This window comes from Bombyx mandarina, chromosome 25, assembly GCF_030267445.1.
Source record: "Bombyx mandarina strain Sakado chromosome 25, ASM3026744v2".
Classification (NCBI taxonomy): Eukaryota; Metazoa; Arthropoda; class Insecta; order Lepidoptera; family Bombycidae; genus Bombyx; species Bombyx mandarina.
This window is the reverse complement of record NC_143231.1, coordinates 4,854,116-4,868,771: the sequence shown is the minus strand read 5'-3', so window position 1 is coordinate 4,868,771 and position 14,656 is coordinate 4,854,116. Positions and strand designations below refer to the sequence as shown.

Sequence of the window (14,656 nt, the reverse complement as noted above, 5' to 3'; positions counted from 1 at the left end):
ACACCAAAATAACATTTTTTACAATTTTTGTCTGTCTGTCTGTTTGTTCCGGCTAATCTCTGGAACGGCTAGACCGATTTTGACGGGAATTTCACTAATAGGTAGCTGATGATATAAGGAGTAACTTAGGCTACTTTTTTTAGACTAGCTTCGCCCCGCGGCTTCACCCGCGGTACGACAATAACCGCGGGTAACATCGCGTTACTCAGCTATCACTTATAAAATGTAATGTTTCCGAAGCGAAGCGAGGGCGGGACGCTAGTAATTAAATAATATTTAAAAAAATAAACCCGCCGAACATAATTATTTCGAACGAATATCCCGAAACGCCATTGAGCTAAACGACCCTACTATGACTGCGTACAAACAGACCTAGAAAACTAGTTCCAACTAAATCCCTGGGGCTGAGAATCGCCGAAATGAATTTCGCCATTAACCCAGCGGACCAGCGTCGCAAGTTTTAAATTGTAATTAATGTACAGGTGTAGCTTTAGTTGCTTTATTTACATAATATGAGTATTAATGAGCGAACAATGAAGCGCCTATAAGTTTCTATGGGAGAGGTACACGAGCATGCTTAGCTCAGAGCGCATATTCACCTTAGAAAATTAATTAGATGCCTTGATGTTCTAATTTTATTTAAAAAGGCTAAAATTTTTCAATCTCCAGTAAAGCACGCTTTAAAATCAATTTAAATATAGTAATTGGTTTAGCTTAAATATTATGTATAGGGGACTTGAAGTATAATAAATTGTCGGGTTACCTATCGCCTTTTTGTCTTAGTAATGGTAAATGAAAAAAAAAACACATTAAATAATGTTAGAGAAAATTCATTAGTCAGAATCTTCATTATAATTACCGGTATTACTCGCTTTTCTCAAATTACTTTATTTTGTTAGGCTCTAAAAGTTTGCTTATTAGTGATTTCGCCAAACTTCTCTTGCCTTAAGCGTGTAAGAAAAAGTTCTTAGATAAATTAGGTTCACACGCGATACGATCGATGTGCTTACCCAATTTGCTGACTTTATATTAATTAGATATTTAAATAAAAAGTTCAGGCCCGCTTCACGCGTCAATAGAAATCAGACATGACTTTCACAGCGTGGATAAAATAAATTTCGAATTAAGCATTAAAACGAACGTCGAAGTAAACTAAACCTAATAAAGTGTAGAGAAAAAAATTAAAAATTCCGAATATTAATAAACGCTAATTAGGGTCAATAATAACTATTTAAGAGAATAAAAAGATGTGTGGTGTCGTGGGACACCGGATAGGAACGAAGTTCCATATAAAAAAAATAAAAAAAAGAATTACGAGAAAAAAATCGCGCGGTCAAATATCGCTGTGCGGAAAAGAAGGCCTTTTTCCACGGACTTTTTCTTACGGTTTTACTATCACATTTTGTTCAGTTCGGTCGCGCAGCAAAATCCCTATCTCCTCCAAGCCTGCCGTAAGGAACTTCGTTCCAAACGTGGTTTTAATTGAAAGATTTGTTTATTTTATTTTTTAATGCTTAGATGTGTGGACGAGCTTACAGCCCACCTGGTGTTAAGTTGTTACTGGAGCCCATAGACATCTACAACGTAAAAGCGCCGCCCACCTTGAGATATAAGTTCTAAGGTCTCAAGTTTAGTTACAACGGCTGCCCCACCCTTCAAACCGAAACGCATTACTGCTTCACGGCAGAAATAGGCAGGGTGGTGGTAACGCGCGGAGTAATGTCTAAGAAAACCATTCGTGTCAAGCCAGTAATGTGCCTATGCCAGAGTCAAAATTACTCATGCAACTATTAATTTTACTAAATAAACACGTTATAATACGCGCTCACGACCGCCTAAAAACATCCTAACTATTTTTCTAACGAAACAATGCGCTGAAGCTCGAATCTATACTAATATTATAAAGCTGAAGAGTTTGTTTGTTTGAACGCGCTAATCTCAGGAACTACTGATCTGATTTGGAAAAATCTTTCAGTGTAGACAGCCCATTTATCGAGGAAGGCTATAGGTTATATAACATCACACTAAGCCCAATACAAGCGGAGCACCAATAAATAATGTTTCAAAATCGGTTTTTTTTTTCTTCTTTCGAGAGCTTCCGCTGCGTGCGCTTTAGAACGATTTAAATTTCGCTAAAATAATGTATGACAAAATTGTTCCCCTTTAAAAGATCTAAAAAAAAGTCTGCGACATCATATGTCTATATGTTAAGGTTGACTCACTATAACGGTTTTTATGCTAACCAAATTTGTTCTAAAATAAAACAAAGTTTACTTCGTGAATCAACATCTTCAACGTTCAAAGAGGCAATGTTATCTATTCATCTGAGCGACCTCTCAAAAATTGCCGTTTCGTTACTGATGTATGCCCAGTTTGAGATATTGCGGGAGATTTTTCTCGTATTCCATTAGCCGCCTCCGGTCAGCCGAGATGGATACGCGGCCCGCACAAACATAAACAAACTAATGGGACGCGTCCAATGACAAAGAACACCCCATCCGGAGTGATGGCCTGAGAATCAATAGTGAACACAACTGATCGGGTTCAAGAATATATGGACGCTGGCCATGTCCGTCTTGGACTGCTCGTAGACTGAATCTTTTGTGTCGAAGTAGCATTCGTTACGTTGATAGCTATTTTTTATACGGCTTCAAAAACATCTGCATTAATTAATATAACATTTAATTAATTTACATCTTAAGGGACTTACCACTTTATGTTATATGCCCATGTATACCTATAGTAAGTTAGTAAGTTCCATCGTCCGTGATCACAAAAACTGTGAAGTTTTTGTTCGTCGAAAACAATAAAGGCGAGATTAAATTATAAAATTAGTTATTATTTTTTTATTATTGCTTAGATGGGAGGACGAGCTCACAGCCCACCTGTTGTTAAGTGTTTACTGGAGCCCATAGACATCTACAACGTAAGTGCGCCACCCATCTTGAGATATGAGTTCAGTTGAGTATAGTTACAACGGCTGTCCTACCCTTCAAACTGAAACGCATTACTGCTTCACGGCAGAAATAGGCGGGGTGGTGGTACCTAATCGTGGGGACTCACAAGAGATCCTACCACCATTAATTACACAAATTATAATTTTGCGGATTTGATTTTTTTATACGATGTTATTATACCTTCACCGTAGAAGTCAAACGTGAAAAAAAAGTCGGTAGGGTGGTAAGTGAGACATGAAGTCACAGTCTCGGTTGGATTGTGTAACGGCTATCGCGTTTTTCAAATCGAAAATAATGACTCCTTTGTGGCAGAGAAGTAGTCGTACCTACTTACAATACGCCAGTAAATTGTAAAGCTATTTACTTCTGTTCGAAGCCGGCTGCCGTTAAATTATTCAAAGGCTAAGCTTTGCATAGAGCCTCCTCTAACATTTGTTCTTAATAGACGTATCCCAAAACAAACGTCAGATTAATTATGCCAGGAAATGAGAGAGCGAATGTGGAATAAATACTCGCCTACAGAGTGTTCACGCGAGCGGAAACGAGCTCAGTCAATCGAATGTATTTTATTGGTATTTCATTAGCTATTGACGAATACTGTTTACAAAAAAAAAAAGAATTATAATATTATACGGTGAACAGTAAGTAACTCGAACGCTCTCTCTGAAATTTTACACTTTGAGTACCTATAAGTATTGTTAGTAAGTAAGTAAGTAAGTAAGTTTTTACTGGTGGTAAGACCTATAGTGAGTAGATACCACCACCCTGCCTATTTCTATCGTGAAACAGTAATGCGTTTCGATTTGAAGGGTGGGGCAGCCGTTGTAACTATACTTGAGACCTCAGAACTTATATCTCAAGGTGGGTGGCGGATTTACGTCGTAGATGTATATGGGCTCGTCCACCCATCTAAGCAATAAAAAAATTAAATATATATTTGTCGTTCTGTGGTCACGAAAACTAAAAATTATTCAAAAATTCTATTAATCCGAACACTAAACCTGAGATTGAAGCCTTTGGCTCGATAATCAGACCGACTAATATTTTTTGTGGATATGTTCACACATCTTAGCAAAAAAAAAGTACAACGATATTCAATAAAACGCGACTGAAAAAAAAACCTGTAATTTCAAACGCAAATCAAATTATTGCTTGAACAACTTGAATTACGTGTTTTCACGATATCGATCCTCTCGGCAAACAGTCTTCGCTTTCGCTTGATTCAACCGTTTTTAACGGAACGTCCGAAAAAGGTGGAACAACTCTGAAATTCGAGGGGGTACATTTCAATTCGCTTGTTTGCTTTCTAAATTAATATCCAGCGCTCGAAATTAGGATATACCGCTGATTCAAGTTGAAATATTCATTAAGTACACGATCAGTCGTTTACTTACTTCAGCGTTCACGAACTTTATTAAATAAACAAGCTATTATTAGGTTAGTTTCAATAGCAGGGACTACTTGAAGGGAGGTGAAAATTAAATATTTTTTTATGTGAAACATCTATAGCCGCACGTAAAACCGATTTCTGGCGTGGCGACGCATGCCGCGGCGACGCGTCGCCACGCTATATGATGGTATATATATACAGTCTATATGCAGTAGTGTGCATGGTGTGGCGACGCGTCGCCATGTGCAATCGACTGTGCGATTCTCTCCCACTCGATCCGGCGTTAAGCCATCTCTCTCGCTACACTGAGCTCGGATACCTATAGCGTATACTCCGTAGTGTATACAGTGTTGTTTACTACAGTACACATAACCTGTGTTTTACTTGAAAACAAATTATTTTTTCGTAATTTTTTATTTTATCATTATGACATATTTACTTCCCATCACAATCTTTTTTTTTCTGCATATTACTTTTACAAAATAATGTCGATGTTTCACATCCGCCAGGCGTCCCGTGACGGCTCACATTTTTTTTAACTACCTACCTAGCGCGTGTAAAAATTATTGTGATTATTAAAGGTGTCTTTTCTGAAATCAGCTACCGGATTATTGAACCTCGTGCTAGTTACGGACATTCTTTGTTTGATAGAAAGTAGATAATATGTGTATTTGTGTAGAGATAGCACACTATTTTGTGATGAAATGTCAAATCACAATTAGCAAATTTTTTGTTTAAGTTGAATTTAAGATATTATTTTTAATTGCTTAGATGGGTGGACGAGCTCACAGCCCACCTGGTGTTAAGTGGTTACTGGAGCCCATGGACATCTACAACGTAAATGCGCCACTCACCTTGAGATATAAGTTCTAAGGTCTCAAGTATAGGTCTCAAGTATAGGCCTCAATTATAGTTAAATCATATATATACGTCTGTCCGCAGATTGCACCACGTCATTGCCAACTTCGAGCGGAATATTGAACGGTATAGCCACAGTGTCCGTTGCAGTGACAGGGCTCGAAGCCAAGCCCCCGTTCGCCGTGAAGAAGGTCCGACCCAAACCCGCATCACCCAACCGACAAGGCCCCCAACAGTGTCAAGTAAGTCAATCCAATTAATCAAGTGAACTGTATTACGAAATTCGACTTCTCATCATTACTGGATGAAACGATTTGTTGTTTTTGTTCAACAAAAATTAATAATTACTGACAGCTTTACAAATTTATCTAAACATTTAATGTAAATGTTGAACTCATAATAAATAAATAAAAACCTTTTCCGTTAATAGTACACCGCGATATACCTGCTGATCTGTATCTATATTACTGGTGGTAGGACCTCTTGTGAGTCCGCACGGGTAGGTACCACCACCCTGCCTATTTCTGCCGTAAAGCAGTAATGCGTTTCGGTTTGAAGGGTGGGGCAGTCGTTGTAACTATATTAAAACCTTAGAACTCATATCTCAAGGCGGTTGGCAGCATTTACGTTGTGGATTTCTATGGGCTCCGGTAACCACTTAACACCAGGTGGGCTGTGAGGTCGTCCACCCACCTAAGCAAAAAAAAATCATTTCAGAGTTTCCGTAAACGAAACGGTTGTCTGAAAGAAATTGCTTTTAGCGATAAGAATGCCTATTGTATTACTATATCTACTTATTGTCTGTTTTAAAAATATATTAATTGAATTTTAGTATGCAATAAAGTATATTCGCTCTCTCTCTTTTATGTTAGTTTTACAATGTTTTTGAGTATATTAATGTTTGCCACCGCTTCGTTCGGTATGTAATTAAAATATACCCATCCCGCTTTTGATTGGAATGTGTGCACTTAATATCCGGTTTGTCGTAAGCCCGCCTACCGCGACAATTTCTTCTCCTTCTTCCAGCGCCTCTTCAATCCTGAAGGTTAGCTTCCTGTATTCATTTTTGTCAGCAGCCAGTCGGAACAGCTGTTCGACGGAGGCAATACCGGTCCACTCCCGGATATTCCGGAGCCATGACTTCTCTCTTCGCCCAGCACGTCTCCTTCCGCGACAATTTATCGGGCGTTAAATAGAATCCTTACCCAAAACGCCTCTGTATCGTTTCAAACAAGCATAATGTGTTGGTGTTTCGGTTAGTTTCTGCGTCATAACGCCCGATGGACCGTGACGATTGCCTCTATTCGTCTTCTAACCTTACAAAGGAGCCCACATAAATACACTTAAAGTAATGGATAGGCCAGGGAACTCTTTGGATATTGTTTTGTTTGGACAAAAAATACACGAGAGTTTTGTATTACAAATATTGGGAATGGAGTAAAAAATTATAGTGTTGATGGTGTTATCTTTTTGATTTATAATTGTCTTGGTACGTGGTACGGAAGAGCGAAATTAAATATATAAATTGATGATTATAAAAAAACGCGAGATTAAACCGTTATCTATGACCAGCGAAGACTGGAGAAAATAATAATAATTTCTAATTATTATTATTATTTTGAAAGGTACTGTATTACTCGAAACATTTAAGACATTTCGGTATAATGAAGACCGTGGGCCTATGCCAAGTGAGCTTCATTTTCTACTTGCAGAATATTTAATTCTTCCCGCAACAATTTACGGACTATACGGCATGTGTTTAATATTGCGACATTTTGCATGGTCATGTACGTGATCTCTGCTATGTCTAATATTTTTAAAGATTGGATAATATCATTATTATTATATTAATATTATTATTAAACCAACTATATTTATTTAAAAATAAATAAATATAGTTGTTTTGTTGCTTTAAATTAATAGAGAATTCCACACTAATCCATCAATGAAACCGGATAATATCTATCTCGTACCTTACTGACTGATTAAGTAGAAAGTCGGTCAATCATGACCGACTTTCTCTCATTCTCCGATGACCGATTCTCTCATGACCCCATATTTGTGGCCAAAACGTTCACTCGTATTATTCACAAATATCCAAATAGGTATTTATATAATATAATTACAACAACTTATTTTCCAGCCAAGTGAATGTTATGTACATTGTTATTACATAATATTGCGTGTTTATATTATGACTGCTCTAATTTACAAGTTCTATAAAGAAAGTCAAGCAACAAAGGTATCAACCTACACGACTTGAATATAATTTTTTTTTTTGTTGCCCTTGTAGGCAGACGAGCATACGGCCCACCTGATGGTGAGTGGTTACCGTTGACCATGGATTTCAGCAATGCCAGGGGCAGAACCAAGCCGCTGCCTACCGCTATATATATATAAAAATGAATTGCTGTTCGTTAGTCTCGCTAAAACTCGAGAACGGTTGGACCGATTTGGCTAATTTTGGTCTTGAATTATTTGTGGAAGTCCAGAGAAGGTTTAAAAGGTTGATAAATATGAAAATGCTCGGAATTAAATAAAAATAACAATTTTGTTTTTCCTCTGATATGTCCCCCGTCAGACGGATTTCTTTTGTTTGTTTTAAGTTTTTATTTTATACAAAAGCTTAGGCTTTTATTTATCGATTGAGGCACTACGAAGTCTGCCGGGTCAGCTAGTCGTCAATAAATGTTTCGTTAGCGTTCAGAAAATTCGGGGTTATTTTATTATTGGGAGAAGTGGGATCGTTCGCACGTAGTTAGGTAACAGGCCTGTAAATATTTACAAAGTGAAGCTCTTGTAAACACTCCTAATTGGCACTTACAGCGCCCTCCCGGCTACTAATCAGAAAACTACACTCCATTTTATCTCAATTTTAAATTCACGAGATAAAATATCAATCAATGAGTTTTCGGTGTTTTTTTTTTATTTATTGCTTAGATGGGTGGACGAGCTCACAGCCCACCTGGTGTTAAGTGGTTACTGGAGCCCATAGACATCTACAAACGTAAATGCGCCACCCACCTTGAGATATAAGTTCTAAGGTCTCAAGTATTGTTACAACGGCAGCCCCACCCTTCAAACCGAAACGCATTACTGCTTCACGTCAGAAATAGGCAGGGCGGTGCTACCTACCCATGCGAACTCACAAGAGGTCCTACCACCAGTCCAATAATAAATAAGTATTAACAAATGAATAAATAGTATGTTATATCATTTGAGAATACTTATTTATGTGAGGTACTTGCACGTTTCACGTAAAATGGTTGACTTTTTTTTTTATTGCCCTTGTAGGCAGACGAGCATACGGCCCACCTGATGGTGAGTGGTTACCGTCGCCCATGGACTTCAGCAATGCCAGGGGCAGAGCCAAGCCGCTGCCTACCGCTTAATACTCTCCACAAGCCTCGTGACTGCTTATTAAAATGCAGTACTATCGCTAAATGTTCGCAGCAAACTAAATAAACATTCACAAAACTAAATCAACTTAACACCGATGATAAAACTAAATTAAGCGTTACACATTCAAGTACCACAAAAACACAGATGAAAGGCATTAATAAGTCTATAGAATAAGACCCCAAAAGTCAAAATTTAGAGGCACACAACATGCCATTACACTCGTATCGTAGTACAGTATATCTTACCAGGGCCAATGTAATTAATTGAATAACGAAAGCTATAAAGTTTTAAATTAAACGCATTTCGACATAATCAATAGATACAATAAAAGCAAAAGTAAAATATTATACGAACAAATAAAGAAACCCACGATCAAAACCCTGTGCTTCAAACAAAGACGTTGTCGATGAAACGTTATATGACAAAAGGTACGAGAGAAATACCGCAAACATAGCGATTTCAGAGGCCAATAAAACAAAGATAATAGGCCGAAATCCGTGCTATTCTCTATATATCTCCATGCGTACGCCTGAGCACTTGCTTGATGGAAGGCCGGCTATCCTCGACCCACGCTGGTTCTGGCCCACGCGGGGTATTCCGTAGGGTAACCCACTCTAACCGGCGCCATCTAGGCGGGCTTCGGACAGTCTGCCGACCGAGAGGGCTGGTGGTCGTGGCGCCGACGACCGCCAGTCCGACGTCCCGAGGGGGAGGGTGATTTGAGAGATGTGCTCCGCACTAAACGCTTCACTTTCCTCCCTTTGCCTTGTCATGAGTTCTGTCTCATGCGAGGTTTGGACGTTGGTTGTTGAGCGACAGGAGGTTTTAGTCAGTTCGACTCTGACATACCCCGCCCAGTATCCCCAGAAAAGGGCGGAAGTCCGGCGATTTCCTCCTGACAAAAAAAAAAAAAAAAATGGTTCACAAACATCATATAGAAATGGCATCGGATCCTTAAAAGCAATTCACCGCGGATCACCCGCTGCGGCAGCGCGGGCTTTTTATTAGAATATGCCTCAATAGTAACAATTGCGGGAGAACGTAAGGTAAATATTAAAAGTTATTGAGTATATTATTTCCTTGTCTTTTTTCGATCGGGTCATGCAACCACGCGAGACGAGTATAAATAAATATGATATCGAATGCGTAGGGGTAAAAGTGCTGTCATATGTGAGAATAAATATTTCCGGTGGTAGATTCTGCGAAGCACGACTCTTGCTAGGGTTCGTGTTAGCATCGTCGTCAGGTTTGAGCCCCGTGAGCTCACCTACTAGTTAAGGTTCCGCTGGAATAGCCTCTCTAGGCTACCAGCTTAGGTGAGGAAAAAAAAAAGAGTAAATATTTTTGTATTGAGCTACTTTTAGCGTTTAATTACATTTTCTAACTATATACCTATCCTATATACCATATTTTCTATCTACCTTTAAACCGTAGTTAAACAAAACAAGAATACGTGGATCACGTATGTCAAGTTATTTTTTATAGTATTAAACTAACTCTTACGGCGCATCTTAGATTGACACATTGACGAAGCGATCTCAGTTCTAATAAATTCAATAAAGCGGGGAATAATAATGCAATAAAAGGGTTCCTCTGAGAATCCGAAACTGTGTTTGTAGGTCAGTCGAGTCTCAACAAAGAAGGGGATAGGAATCCCCGCGCCCTACATAACGCAATCGGAGAACGCGCCAAACAATATTCCCCGTTTTCACCCTCAAGCCTGCTCTTTGTATCTTCTCGTCGTGCAAATCAAACGACGATAAGAATTGTAATGCCTTAATTTAAACAAGAGCTTATGGAAATTAAATGTATTGTAGTAAACTTCTAATTTGTGTATAGTACAAGCTTACAATTGATTTAATTTATTTCTTTACATTGTCAATCCTTAATCCAATGGTTAACGATATACTTCGCATCTATTTTTTTTATTTATCTTAGTCTTTTAGAAAATCTTCCTATAATTCAAATATCCGTTTTATGAAAAATTGCTTATCATCAAAATAGAAATGTGATATACCATACTTAATCTTATACCTTAAAACGAGCAATTCTTGTATATTAATATATATGTAAGCTTGAGGGTAGATATTATCTTGTTGAACACCAAGTAAAACGATGTCACTTTTTGATTCCTGATTTAATCAACAATATGTTATCTTAACAATTCACTTTAACACTTGTCCAACTTTAACCAGTACGTACAACAGTCACTGAATCACACAACGTAACAACGATATAGTAAGTGCACCGGGCAAACGCAGTCCAACGAATGTTCATTTCAAGGCACGTTCCGCCTTTTTATACTAGCCGGCGCAGCTGGCTTATGAGTCACTTCTGTTGCAGCTGTTGTTTACGAGTGGAACGACACGGCCGGCGCACCTGGCTTGTGTGAGTCACTCCTATTGCACGTGCTATATAACATAAATATCGTTAACGCCGTCACGGCCATACTGACGTGCGCTCGTCCTCGTGCGCGCATTCTTATGGTATGTCTGTGAACAACAAACGTGTTCGTTCATCCTGACATTAACGGATGCAACTTAAAACGTGGTCTATGATATTAACAATCTAGTACGGTTCGGTTCGCATAATTCTTCAGAAAATCCTATACTGGCTATAAATAACCTTCAGACTGCTTACATACCTGGGCCAGTTCATTTAAAACTCTTCAGGTATGTAAGTATGTCCCTTTTAACTTAGACCGGAATTGTTATCCCTTCAGTTTTTCGAACTGGACCGGATAACGCTAGACCGAATCGCAATCCCTGTAGCTAATTGTTGTGGCTAATCTGGATGAAAATCCCTATAGCCAAGCCATTGGACCGGACAGACCCTTCAATGACTTCACACTTTTTTTTTTTTTTTTTTCTCTTTTTTTTTTTGCTAGTCCGAATTAACATCTCTCTAGCCACATACAATTCTCTCTTTTTTTTTTTTTATCTGCGTGTACGGTAGCGTTTGTTAAAGCATTTCTTAAACCAGAACATTTATACGGAATTTCTTCAGAAATAGTGCGAGACCGACCATCGTTTTCTACATTTCCAACACCTGCACCTGAGGTGCCTGAGCTTACAGACATTGTATCACTACCCACAGACTATGTTTGCTGTATCGCTATTTGCGGACAAAAATGTCGCTTCTATTGTCAGTGATAGAGTCGTCATCATTAAGATCAGTTTCATGAACAAGATTAATTAACCCATCTGTGTACGCCGTCACGTCATCGTCACTTAATTTTCAGAAATTTCTAGTAGGCCTGACGGGCCTCGAGGTATTTCACGTAAGTTTTCATGGGGAAATTTGTACACTATTAGAACTATTTACATGTCTCAATTTATACCTATCGTTTTCCAAAACTGCAGTAATGTTGAAGGGACCTTTACATTTTCGGTCAACTTACGAAAACAAAATCCCCAGCGGAAAAGAGGTTGACTTTAGCTTTACCTCGACTAAACCAAGCTTCTGTTTGTGCCCTTTTTTTATGTTTTCGCCAGTCTTCGACCGTGCTAAATCAAGATCTGATCTAGAGGGATTATCACTCTGTTGAAACTTTAAGATATTTCAAGTGAACTACCCTGAACGGCAAACGTCTATTCTATTGGAGTAAACCCTGTTACTCGACAACGTGCACTATTAAGGGCGAGTTGAATATCCCCTAAGTGGTCTTACCATCATGATTGGTCTAAGTTACTTTCAGATCAAAGAGTGACTTGTTCATGAAACCGCTTACCATTGAATAAATTACTATGACTTTGTTTTATAAGACTACATTCTGACCCTGAATGGAACATAAAGGGGAAGCCAAAACCACTTATCTGTAACACACTGAAGCTCTGGAACACACGTTGACGTCTCTGGTTGCACCTGCCACAGCACCTGGAGCAGTGTCGTTTTTCTTGTAGCGCATGGAACACCCAGAAGCTACATGACTCGCATCACCGCACACGTAACAGCTGACTTGCAGGCGAGAGCCGGGTGCACCCGGATGAGGAGGTTGTTCAGGTTTTGCTGGAATATCGAAAAAAGTTTGAGAGCAGTATCTGTCGCAACACCCTTCGGCACGATGCCCAGGTTTTCCGCAGAAATGGCAGCTTCCACGGAAAAAAACTTCGAGAGCGTTTTGGTTCTTTATCAGGATCTTCGTTTTTTCTTTTGAGGGTAAAGCCACGTAATGTGTGAAATAGACGATTTTTTGTGGTAATAACGACAGAGTTCAATTCCCGACGGATTCTTTCATCACACTGCGACAGTATTGATATAACAAATCCGGTGGCTATTTGTTCTGGCACATTAGCGTCGGGAATCTTCTTTATAAGTTGCCATAGCCGGATACCGGCTTCAGCTGGTCCCTTTTTGCTTTCCATTTCAAATTTAATAACCAGGTCGAAGTGGTCTTGCATCATTAGATAATTTTGTCAGCATCTCTTTAATAGTAGGCCAGGATATCTTACCAGGCTGTATTTTTGCGAGGCAAGTAGCAGCTCGAGCCTTAAGCGAATGTGTGAGAGTCAAAATTAAATCGACACCATCCAATACTTCAACTACTTTAAACGGCCCTTTAAGCTTCGTATCTAATTTCGTTTGATTATGCTCTTCGTATTAATGTGTGGACGAGCTCACAGCCCACCTTGTGTTAAGTGGTTACTGGAACCCATAGACATCCACAGCGTAAAAGCACCACACACCTTGAGATAGAAGTTCTAAGGTCTCAGTATAGTTACAACCGCTGCTCCACCCTTCAAACCGAAATACACCACTGCTTCACGGCAGAAATAGGCAGGGTGATGGTACCCGTGCGGTCGATGGCACTATACGGAGCACCCGTCTGGTGCCACGTCCTTACCCACGAGAACGTCGCCGCGCTGCGACGCCGGCAGCGCGCGATCGCAGTCAGAGTTATTCATGATACCTCACAGTCTTCTACGAGGCGGCGCGCCCTAGCGCAAGTGCAGCCGGAGCGCGGGGGCTCCAATATCGGCAGTCCGTGCTGGAGGCGTGGTCTCGTCGTTTGGCGGACCCGTCGGCCGGCCTCCGTACCGTCGAGGCGATCTGCCCGGTTCTCGCGGACTGGGTGGGCCGCGACCGCGGAAGTCTCACCTCCGGCTACCTCTCTTACACGATGTTACTCCCACACTGAGGAAGCCAACCGCGAACACATGTCAAGCACGCACAAGCACGCACTTCACCGGAAAAACCTGCATCCGCCAGCGGAACCCGAACACCGCCGCATCGCCAGACACGAACGCACCGGACGTCTTATCTTACAGGTCACGACGACTTCAGATGTGTCAATTTTTCTTCCCCACGGAAACTTGCTTGCTTTCTTGTTTGCTTGCTTGCTGGAGCCCGAAGTCATCGAACGTGTAGTGTTATTGATATTGAATCGAGTAGATTCTAAAATTTCAGGGACAATTCACAGTCTCATGTCCTGGTTTACTGTACTAGTGCCATGTAACTCTAGCAGTAGTCATTGGCTTAAAAACGATTCGTGTCGGAACTACCCACTCGTCATGACAGATCCATTATTGCGATCGAAGTTTCACTTGAGATTTGCACTTGCCTTAATTTCTTGCAATAGCTTGTTACGTGTTGTATTTCCGTTAGTAAATGCCATGTGATGAAGTCGACAGTCAAACTGGGCAACATGAGCCAGAACGTAAGATGTGACGATTTCTTCGTGGCTCAGATCTTCCATCGAGGTAACAGAGACGTTATTACACGACTTACGTATGCTGCATTCACGCTCTTGTGGCGTACCACTACTAGTATTCTGATCTGCATCATGTTTTTTTTGCTGTACTTCGAACATGTTCAAACACGTCACGCCAGTGAGAGTAGAGTCCTGATCTCACTTCTGATGTAAGCTTGAGGGTAGATATTATCTTGTTGAACACCAAGTAAAACGATGTCACTTTTTGATTCCTGATTTAATCAACAATATGTTATCTTAACAATTCACTTTAACACTTGTCCAACTTTAACCAGTACGTACAACAGTCACTGAATCACACAACGTAACAACGATATAGTAAGTGCACCGGGCAAACGC

At 39.9% G+C, this 14,656-nt stretch overlaps 1 protein-coding gene across 3 annotated transcripts in view; it reads left to right on the top strand.

The window, feature by feature from the left end:
- LOC114243892 (uncharacterized) overlaps nucleotides 1-14,656 on the top strand; it is a 404,128-nt gene that overhangs the window by 324,994 nt on the left and 64,478 nt on the right. For all 3 annotated transcript variants that reach the window (XM_089738725.1, XM_089738726.1, XM_089738723.1), the window contains one exon: nucleotides 5,290-5,447. In XM_089738725.1, coding sequence (XP_089594851.1) covers nucleotides 5,290-5,447 — 158 coding nt within the window. The remainder of the gene's footprint in view (nucleotides 1-5,289; nucleotides 5,448-14,656) is intronic.